General features: G+C 43.1%; 1 protein-coding gene across 1 annotated transcript in view; it reads left to right on the forward strand.

The window, feature by feature from the left end:
* Nucleotides 1-5,165, forward strand: part of stab1 (stabilin 1) — a gene marked incomplete in the record, with an annotated part of 65,812 nt that extends 60,647 nt beyond the window's left edge. Inside the window, 3 exon segments of the mRNA XM_035662044.1 lie at nucleotides 3,040-3,189; nucleotides 4,147-4,251; nucleotides 4,982-5,165. Coding sequence (XP_035517937.1) covers nucleotides 3,040-3,189; nucleotides 4,147-4,251; nucleotides 4,982-5,050 — 324 coding nt within the window.
* Between the last annotated feature and the right edge of the window lie 6,614 nt (nucleotides 5,166-11,779).

Here is an 11,779-nt window from a genome sequence, read left to right on the forward strand (position 1 = left end):
TATTAGTGTATAATCACCTGAATATAGGAAATTTTGTGTTTTTGTTACATTAAAATGAGATTTTTATCTACAAATGCTGCGGACTTTGAACTGCTATGTTTCTACAATAGCCCAGAAAGGACAAACCAAACGTTTTTTTGCACGTTTCACAGTCACTATAGATTTTCCTTTGCGCTTGAAAGGCCAGGATGAAGCGAGGGAGTTGCAATCTGAAAATACACCTTTTAAGGCAAAATGTAATCAGTGTTGTGTAGGAACAGGGTTAACAGACTGCACATTACTGAGCATTTTTGTCTTAAATAAGTGGACATAAACGTGTGGAAAGGAGCTGCAGATCGAAACGAACTCAAATATACCCTCAGTCTTTATGAAAGATATTTATTTTGATTTTGAGCTCATTCCTGAGAGTGACGACGTGGAGCCTGGAGCATTAACCAGAAACAGGCCTGAGTGCTGCTGTTTTATGGTCTCCTCCTCTGAGCGCCGTCAGGTTATCACGCATCTACACAAGGTCCCAACGACACTTGTGAACAGTCTGAACTCTCAGCCTTCAGTCAGGCCAAAACAACAACAAACACATCAAAAACTCTCCAGTATCATGAAAACCACCAGTCCACTGTCAAAACACTCACATATCACGAGTCATGAGTTAAAGGAGTCTGATCACATGGGAATTTTACAGAGTTTTATAAAATCCTGATCAAAACACTGACCTAACTCACCTTTAAAGCTGGAATAAAACATAAAACCAAGACGAGAAAAAATAAAAAGACCCTGTCTTGTCTGGAGAAGGCCCTGCCTCTCTTCTTCTCTCTAACTAAACTAAGTTGTTTTTAGTTTATCTCATTTAGATGTTTTTCTGTTTCTGTTTTGAGACAACAGAGCCAGTAAGAAATGGAGATATGAGGCTCATAATTATAACTCATTTAACCAGCAGTCACTGCAAGCTACTGGCTGCTGATCAAATCTATAGTTCACGGCCGCAACATTGTCTGTCGAACATGTTACTCACAACAGTTGTGCGATATGTGTATCAACATTTAAAATGAGTTGTCTTCGTGACTTTCATCAACAATCACTGGTACTGCCCCCTCCTGGCCATAGTTATATAACAGACAACAGTTAATCAATATCAACAACTGCACCTCCTCCACTGTTCCCCTGTCCCAAGGCGTCCCCCAGGGTTCGGTGCTTGGTCCTCTCCTGTTCATCCTCTACATGCTCCACCTTTGGTAACATCATACGCTGACGACTTCCAGCTCTACATCTCCACTAAATCAATCACCGCTACAACCGACTCCACTATAACTCCCTCACTCTAATCAAATCATGGATGCAAGCCAACTTCCACAAACTGTTGGGCTTTAGTTTGTGGAAGTTGGCTCTGGCTACGTGATTTTAAGACCTGATTTTCTACTCGCGACTATTTTGGGAGATTGAAAGATTGCAAATGAACTGTGAACTGTTCAACAACGCAACCTGCTGGTTCAACAAGAGCTTGCCGATGCTTCGTTGATGCCAGAAGGATATCTAGCAAACTAACTATCTGGTCATGTTATAGACAACTCGGGGAGCCGAGCAGTGAGCTACAGCGAGTGAGAGCAGACACAGGTAGCAACAAACCTGTAGGTACAGATACCAATATCTCGTGTTTCTTTACAGACATGTCAGAAATTCTAGTTTGGTGCAGGAAGCGTTTTGTCACCACTACAGAAACATTAGGTAAATGTTAAAGTATGATTACGTTGTCTGATGTTAACAGCTGTTGATTATTAGTTTGATAAATGGTTTAATATTGTGTGTATTGATTACTAATTATCAGCTTATTTTAGTGTGTTTAGTGTGTCAAATACTTTACAAATTTAACATGATGTGCTTGTAGTGGTGTTATTAATGACTCCTGATGAAACGTAGTTTCGAGACCAGTCAGACCGGTTGTCAAACATCTTGTAGTGCCCCAACAACTTCAAGACTCCCAATTACAAGACTATAAGTTGTTAAACTATGACAAATCAGATATGATCATCATCGACCACCACTCTGTCTCCCTCCCCCACACGTCCACAACCTCGGAGTCACTTTAGACAGCAACCTTTCCTTTAAACACCACGTCAACTAAATCACTAACTGCATTTTTCTACCTGAAAAACAGCTCGTCTCTGCCCATCGCTCGCTGTCCTTCAAAACCTCTACTGGCTCACTGTCCCACAACAGACAGTTTTTAAAGTTCTCACTCATAAAGCTCTCCACCACCTCCTCCTACCTCACAGACCTGCTCCTCCAATGCCAACCTCCCATCTCAACTACTCAGGACCAAGCATCGGACCTGGGGTCTCCTCCATAGCTGCCTCCTCCCACTGGAACTCTCTCCACAAACACATCCAAGACTGTCTCTGATTTGTCCACGTTTAAATCACGAATCAAAACCCCTCTTACTCCTAATGTGATTAATTGTGTTTTATATTTTTTGTGTTTCAGTTGTTTCTATGATGATTTTTTAACGTATGTTTAGTGTCTGTAAATCTCTATAGATAATCAGTGTGTTAATGTTCTAATCGATTGGTGTGTAACAGATATTGATTATGTATCCAGTGCAGCCGCCGTACGATAAGAAATAGTGAGAGAATTCACAAGCATTGCTATCTCTCTGGGTAGTAACGATGAAGGAGGGTCTTTGTGACTCCTGACGGCAGAGAAGAACAACCGGGTGTTTGGTTTTTGATGCTTCCTGTGAGGAAAAACAAAATGTCTGCCAGAGTTAGTCACACACACGTCACCAGGATCAGGAGGATCAGTCCCGTCTGCCTCCTGGTTGGAGCTTTAATATTAATTATTCATTTTAATTCGTTCAATCTTTATCTTCCTCTGGGAAAATAATGCTGCCGGTGATTACCTGGCACACAGAGTCACGTCTCCATGGCTACAGTGTGGCAAATTGTGTGTGTGTGTGTGTGATCCATCGGTGAGGGTTAAAAAGTTTAATGTCCTCGAATATCTAGTGATTCTGGTTTGTTTGTGTTTCATACCTGTGGCCTCCAGATCTCCCATCATGCTTCCAGAGGCCACGCCCACTCGAGTGGCACAGTGTCGGCCATCTTGGTTTCAGTGATACTGGTGTGTGTCTTGGCTGCACTCGGCTACTACGTCTTCAGAAACAAGACCGACGCCTTCCGCTTCCACTACTTCAGAGTGAGACACACACACACACACACACACACACACACTTGCAGGTTGAAACTAGACTGAATTCGGTTGAAAAGTTAAAGGTTAATTCATGAATTTATTAACTCATAGATCTGTCAGTAGGAGTAGCAGTAATCAGATTTCTTTCCTTCCCCAACAAGCTTATAATGGAAGCACAGCTTTATTATTTTCTCTCTATCAGTGATTGGTGGATGTAACGACTTTAATAAATAACCAAATGTTCAGTTAAAAGTTCAGGGGGAGTTATTTAGACCTCTGGAGGCGACTTTGTGTTAATTTCAGTTTTAGTTTGACTTTGGATGGAATTATTTTTAAGTGTTGCTCTGTATAATTACAAGGGAACGTTACAATGATTTATCAGCATCGGTATCAGACAATATTCACCTTGTTGACTGATGCCGGCAAATAAAATGGCCTTCACTCAGTCAGTGGATGTTCATCTGTTGGCTAAATGTTGTGTTGGCTATTTTCAACTCGGATATTGGAGAAATAATCACCTCCGTTTTCCAGCACAGGCACAAATTGCACATAAACACAGATGTGCTTCATGCAGCACGAACACAGAGCGGCTGTTCGGTCCTCTTACATGTTGGACGCAAAGAGAAAAAGCCATTAACGGTTTTAAATTAGATTTTGTTGTCAATTAGGTTGAGAGAAAAGTGTTAACATGTAGTAAAGACGATGGAGACAATTCAGGCAAGTGTTTTCAACAGGATGTATAAGGGTTATAGTACAGGGCTCAATATCTCAAAATGCCAGATAATCAGCTCAATTAATTGGTCTCAATCAATAAAGCATCCAGTGACAGACAGAGTTTAATTCATTAAAGAGTTTTGTATGTTAATGTGTGTGTTAATATCTCAGCAGTCAGTGAATCAGCTGCTGTTAGCTTACAGTTGCCCTGCTAACAGCTGACAGTCATTCTTGTTTCCTCTGTGACAGAATGAGGATGAGGACGGTGCGGCGGGAGGCAGCAACAAGCCCACGCTGGTCTCCATCCCCAACCCGCTGTACAACGGCTCCAGGGCCTTCAACGAGCCGTTTGGGGTGAGTCGATCTCAGTATGACTGAATATTTACATTTAAAGTCTGTGCTGCTCATTGAGGATCCAGTAGGCAGCCATTCAGTCTGCGTTAAAACTACACAAGCGGCCGTGTTGCTTCAGGTACCAGGGAGAAGTAACAGATCCGTAAATGTGAAGGTTCCTCAGACACCAGAACACTGTACAGCAGTTTATAATACTGTGAGACATTAAAATACAGCTTTATTGTTACAAAAAAACAGAAATGTGTGCTTGCATGTATTTGATCAGACACAACAGACTGCCAGTAGACATTGTGTTGTAGCAAAAGTTGAGCCAAACCAACTTTTTTGGTAATTTTTGACTCTTAATATTGCCACACGTTCAATATAACACCACAACCATAAAATCTGGATGAAATGACCTTGAGCGACGGACAAAACACATCAATTTATTTACCGTGTTGCTGCTCTCCTTTATGACAGCTGGCTCTACAGTACAATCACTTATCTGCATATCCAAGTGAAAATTACACTGTGTGAACATAAAACATTATCTGGGCGCAGCAGTGAGTCGGATCTGCTCAGCTATGACTTATCGAAATCATATTTCTCCTGTTGTCTTTGCTTCCTCCTCCTCTAACACTGATGAGACAAATCTGGGAATCGGACATAAATATTCACTCTATGACCAAAAGTATGTGGACAACCCTCCATGTGGGTTTCCCGGTTTGACAATTTCCTCTCCTCCCTACAGGACGCCAGTCAGGAGTTGGAGCCAGCAGAACCTGAACAACCTCCAAACATTCTTGACCTGGACCAATAGAACCACTCGGACCAGTAAAAGTGTCTGTTTACATACCACAATAACCGGCTTCCTGTATCCAAATAAGAAATAAAAGTTGTCTGTTTACTGAACCCAGATGCTCTCTGGGAGGAAATTAATGGCTGAAATCATTCTGTGCTAAAGTGTTTCTGGTAGTTGTGAACCAGCTCTACGGTGCATTTTGGCCTCTTTTACCTCCTAGATTTACTCTTTTGGTTCAGTCTCAGTGTTTCCAGCAGCAGCGGCTCTGATTGAGATCTGGTTTGGTCTCCACCAACTCCTAAGGAAACTATACAACAGATGTTCCTCTTTCCTCAGCTATTCTCTACCTCTGTATGTTTCATTTCAGGATTACAAGTATGTAGGACACGAGAATCCAGTGCACATTTCCAAGAAAATCAAAGCTAATACAACAGATAGTATTAGCATAAAATAACACACCCTCCCTCCTACAACAACACGGCTGCAATGGAAAAATACAAAAAACAAGTAGTAAAAATAGTGTCCAGTAGACCACACAAGGAGTGTACACTATGGGTTGTTACTGTTGTCTGTCTGCCGGGTGGGAATGTAGCACCATTAACCCCCAAATGAAGGTAAAATCTGAAAGTAGATGGTAGATTTCAGACACAAAATACTAATTTATTAATAAATTGATGGTGAATTTGAACATTTGTGTCAGTAGCTGGTAGATGTCTACGTTTTACAGTACTTTGAGTCTTATACAAGCCAGGTTTTGTCAGTCCAGGAAGCCAAAAGCTGCATAGAGGGGCAGAGTTGGTCTTTAATTCAAAGCCAAAGCCTGATGAAGCTTATTACTAGATCTCTCTCTCTCTCTCTCTCTCTCTCTCTCTGTCTCTCTCTCACTATATGTATATATATATACATATATATATATATATATGTATATATATTAGTGCCATAGAGCTCGATTGTTGTCCAGAAACTATTTTTTTTTTAATTAAGAAGTTCTTTCTTCATCATGAACACACACAGTGTAGTTTATTATGATTTAATCCTACATTCACCGTCCTGCTGCTGGAAACATTCACTTTATATTCCACCGGGTGCAACGCGGCCGCTGGAGCTGCTATTTTAGACGACGCTTGTGATTCCAAGAGACCTTGCAGCCGTTTCAGTAGCAGCTCTCTGCTCTGCTTAAAATACGCACTAAGTCTATTTTTGACTGACGCCACGTGAAGCACAGAGCAGATCGAGTCAGGCAGGAAGTCAGACACAGAAACGTCAAACAGCATCTGGTCATTTTTCAAAATAAATCATAAAAACATCAACAATCATCAACATTTGCAACATTCGACCAACTGCTTGCTCACAGTGGGAGCTGTTTGGGTCCAGACCTGTTTGTAAAGTGTCCTGATATGACGATGAACTTCTGAAACACCACTGAGGTATGAAGCCGTAGTAGGCATCGCAACGTCATAGAGCCCGGTGGAATCGATTAATTGATTAATCCATTCACAAACGTTTGCTGAAAACTACAATGACCTTCAGTAGTGATCGGAGGAGCCTCAACCTTTAACTCACAGAGTGTCACACTGGAGAGAACAAAATGTCCGCCATCATTTCAAATCAACCTCAGAGAAGACGTTTAACTCTCTGCCGCTGTCATCAATCAATAATCATTGATCATTAATGGCTCTGTGAATGTGTTGAGTTTATCAACAGTGAAATGACGAGTAGAGACAGTGTGAAGGGATTCACTGCAGGCTCGTCTCACACCGGTGAAACCCCCGACCGCCACAAGACACCTCACAGACAGATGGCGGTCTGATGACATCATCGGTAGGGTTGTTGTTGTTGTTTGTCTATTGGCGGCACTGATGTCATATGACAACAAGGCTCCACAGTGAACCAACGTCACTGAGTAACGGCAGGCCCTATCCTAACACACATTATCTCACACATCAAAAATAAGTGTTTTGACCTCTGTGGTTGGTGAATGAAGCCAAATAACAAAAACTGCAGTTCCTGAAACGGCTACTAGAGTCCGCCTCCAGCAGTGAGTCAGTCTCCATAAGGCCTTATATTAAAATACTGCAGAAATAAACATGTTTACAGCCAGGTTTTGGTCTCCGACAGGTGGGTGACGATAGTAATCAGGCTCCATTCAGCTCCACATTCACAGCGACTCTTGAGAAACCTGTGAGTGAGTTTATACTTTTAACCTTTAAATCCAGAAATCTGTGTGTAAATTAATGAGTTTAGTTTCTGATCTCAGAATGATGACAGTTGCACGCAAGAAATTTTAAATCTGAAATTAAAGTGGAATAAAAGTTTTAACCTTGTGTTAAATCAACAGTTCAACATGTAGAGAGATAGACTGATTCCCTCTCCAATCTCTCCATCAAATAGAGCTACAGCCAGCAGCCACTTAGCTTAGCTTAAAGACTGGAAACAAGGAAACAGCTGACCTGGTTCTGTCCAACATTTACAAAATCTCTCTACCAGCGCCTCCAAAGCTCACTAATTAACATGTTATATATATATACATTCAAAAACTTAAATGTATAAACAACAATTTTCTGTTTTATGAGGGTTATGTGCCAAACTATTTCTCTGCTGAGTCATTGCCTGGCAACCGGCAGAGACTCCAGGAAGTTTGCTGTGTTTTTATCAACTGCTCCAACAAACTTTTAATAATCTCCGTAAAATCTTCACGTTCGCTTACATCCTGAGCAGCGTGACCCTGAAAGAACGAGCAGCCGAACAAACAATGAAATGCCAACAAAGTCATCTTGGCCTTAAGAAAAATAGTGGACCTTTTTCACAATTTTCAATGGTATTTTCTACCTTAATGAAGCCCATTCACACACACACACACACTCAGAGTGAGAGCTGGGCTTTGTGCCAGTGCTGAGGCGTGGGGCGTCTGGCGTGTGTTTGGAGGGATTAACGGCCTCCAGATGAGTGGGACCAGGTGGAGGGAGGGCAGCAATCGCTCGCTCTCACTCATTTTCTCCGGTGCTCGATCGCCCTCGCTCCCCACTCTGTCAATCTAGCAGCCATCGATCTGTCCATCCACGCTCTTTTCAAAATTCAACACCATCTTTCCTAGCCGTCTACGTATAAATCTCCCTTTTTACACTAATCCTGTTCACCCTTTTCTACCGGACGTGAACTTACACCTGTTCATTTTCACCCTGATCTACCATCTTTTCTCCTGTGTCTCGTGTCTTTTACTGGCGCCTCTGGCGTGTCATCGGTTTTAACTAGTTAGACGCTCATGTAATATTAAGCAGTTGGCTACAGAGGAAGTGTATGCTTTCATTTCCTCCTCCTATACACAAACTCATGTTGTCCCAACTTCACTACAAACATCAGAGGAGCCCTCTCAACACACACGCCCCAAACACAGACCACGTCAGACTCTAGCGCGGCAGCCTTGTGAAAAGACACACTCAGGCGCTCACACGCACGCATACAAAAGCAGAGTCTCCAGCCAGAGCGGAGCCCATTTCCGCACGTACGCTGAGCAAACACAGTTGGCGTTGCTAAGTAACCAGATAGAGGAGCTCAGAGGCAGCAGCACGCACCCCGGCGGGCTGAGACTCCCTGTCTAACAGGTGGTCGAGGGAGGGGGAGAGAGGAGCAGAGGGGGAGGGTGCCGGAGGGGAAACGGGTTGACAGAGATGGACATGTCTTGTAGTGGCGGTTGGGAGGCGGAGGGTGAGGATTTACAGAGAGGGACTCACACCAACAGGTTGCGCAGAGGTCAGAGCATTGAAAGAACAGCAAACAGTGAATGAGCCAAGAATGGGGCATTTGGGAACTGGGCTGCAGCCCAATCCTTTCAACTATTTACCCTTGCCCCACCTCAATATCCACTCTCTAGTGTAGCCGCTGTCTGAAAACCCTTTTATCTCCTAGGGTTTTAATTCATTCCCATTCTAGCATTTGTGATTTTATGATTTGTGGTCAAAGCCACATTAATATTCAAATTTCCTGGCTTTTGTATTCCACTTTTTCTGCACAAAGGAAGAAACCGTCTACTATTGCAAAAAATGCAAAGCATTAAATGTTTTGTACATTTTGGGTAATAAAAACAGTAATTTCAATCAGGGAAAACCAAGGTCATGCCCTCTGTTTTTAGATTACATAAGACAGAATTCAAATCAAACTCCTATACCATTTGTAACATTCATTAATAGTAATAAGAACTATAAGCCTGTTTGTAAGCATTTTTTCCAAACTCGACAAAACCAGCCTCATCCATAAAAAGATGGATGCACTTGCTGTGCAGTTGCTGCTTCTGAGCGCTTGGATGTTTATTATCCTAATTCATGGATAATTAAAGATAAACACTACTTCTGATTGACATCCCTTGCAAGGGAGCTCCTGGCTTAAATAGAAGTCCTCAAAACCCAGAGTCCTCACTTTTCTTGCCAGAAAATGACACCTGATTTAACAGATCAAAACCAGTCTAATCCTGGGTTAAGAATCTAGATGAGCCTGATCACTGAAGGTAAGAAAAGCTGTCCTCAGTAGTTATAGTCTAGCCATTGAACATTTCTAGATCAGGGCTGGGTGAGGATGTGGACTGCAACCAGTGACCTGCATAAATAGTGTTTATGACAATTGAAAAGCCAGTCGGGATCTTACCAGTCAGGAAGCGCTCCATGCTGTCGCTGTGGGTCATCTTGAGGAGGCCACGGCCAGAGTATGTGGCCAGAGTTGGGTCAGCGCCATAAGACAGTAGGATTCGCACTACGTCCAGGTGGTCATTCTCCACAGCATCGTGAATCGGTCTAGAAACACACAAATGTATATAACCAAACCGGAAAAGCACTGACACAACATCTGTATGGACTGGTAGTGTTTCTCAAATGGAAGTTTTCCCATAAGCCACTTTGTCTCCAGCAGAAAGTCAGATGTTGCTACCCCTGCTTGTCCCTAATATTGCTCCATGTGGACTGATGGAAACACATGCTTATGCCAGAAAATATTTGTACCCATTTCAATTTCCCTTAAACTCTGACTCAGTGGGGCGTATAGTAAAATGTAATTTAGAGATTTATAACACTGCCATTCTTCTATGCAACGGTCTCACCTGTGTTCTGTAATAGTACAAATGTTGCAAATCTGGTAATGGTTTAATAAAAGAAACTGCTACACAATGCACCTTCAAGACCTGTGCAGTTTCCAAGGACAGACCCTGTACTGCAAGTTTTAATAACAGCAATGAAAGCACTAGCCTTTTTTTCAAACTGCAGCTTATCTGTCAAATCCCCGCTCTTGCCAAGCAAATATATACTGTATATAAAATGTTTTAAAAAAATAAGCTTGCACTATTAGAAACATGTTGAAAAGGAGACGAGTTTAAGCAAGCAGATGTTTCTGTAATTGTGTGTGCATATGGATGAGGAAGTTTGTTGTACCTGGTGCCATCCTGTGCACTGCAGTTGATGTCAGCCCCGTAATCCAGCAGGTGTTGGACTATGCTCAGCCAGCCACGGGCGCATGCCTCATGGAGAGCGCAGTAACCGGCGTAGTCTCTGTGATTCACCTCACATACTCTGTTCTCCAGACAGTACAGCACCACCTCCTAAAGAGGGAGAGCAGGGTTTTAGTGTGTGTGTATACGTAACAACAACCCAAGCAGTACAAGAACAAAGTCAGGCAGATGAGACACATGCGCAAAACAGTCCTTCCCTTTACAGTTCCTGTGGGAGAGAAATTAGGGAAAGGAGGAACTGAGTGTTTTCCTGTGCCGGGCGGACAAACACACACACACACACACGCACACAAATGCTCCATAATACTGGAGCTGGCGCCAAAACACATCGAGGAGACTAAGTGTGACTCAACTGTATTTAGCCTGCCAGATTCTTCTCGTGCACGTATGAGAGTGTGTGTCTGTGTGCCATGGTTGGGCCTGGACGCCACTGTGGCAGCCAGTTACGATGGTTGGGCTCTGAACACAGCATAATGGAAGCGGAACAAAGAGATTTGATAGAAGCGCTCAAGAGCTGGAAGCGTTTCCTCTGGTCTAGGGCTGTGACAGTTGGGCATCCAGCACTAAGTAGTCAGACTGGTTTTTATTGGACTGGAGCAGAGTCTGCTGCTACTAAACAGAGAGGGGGCAGAGGGATAGGGAGCAGCCCAGAAATGTGTGTTGATATGGGGCCTGTTTGAGTCAGACAAGTGTGTGTTTCAGCACTGAGGGCATGTGTCTGTGTGGATCTGCAACTTGTGTGACTAGGCAGATATATTTGCAAACAAACTGAAAATACTAATTGTCATATTTTTTTTTTTAATGGTATGTATTTATATATATATATGCGAATGCAAGACTCATATCCACACACTCATCCTCTGTCCTGCTAACAGTCCTGTGCCGAGGGGAGGAAAGCTGCTCATCTGAACCTGAGGAATGACTCCAAACTTCCATTTCTATGCTAATTCTAGCCTGCCGTCTAGTCCAAGTGTTTATCTCTCTCTCTCCCTCTCTCAGAGCACTGGGCGGATGGAGGGAGGAAGAGGGAAGGAAAGGCAGGCAACAGAGAGAAAAAACAGACCAACGGAGGGATGAGAAGAGGGCTAGAGAGGGCGGAAGAACGGGAGAAGCGAGAGGCAACACCCCGGCAGATGACAGATTAATGAATCTGTGGATGAAATCTGCCGTGGCTGTCCTCTGGGCTGCAGCTGATAATAACAAGAGATGAGTGGTAGTGGTAGTGCGAAGTGGAGGGGGGGGGGGGTAGTGAAAGG

The sequence above is a fragment of the Morone saxatilis genome, unplaced genomic scaffold (assembly GCF_004916995.1).
Source record: "Morone saxatilis isolate NCDOM2014 unplaced genomic scaffold, NCSU_SB_2.0 Contig18, whole genome shotgun sequence".
NCBI lineage: Eukaryota > Metazoa > Chordata > Actinopteri > Moronidae > Morone > Morone saxatilis.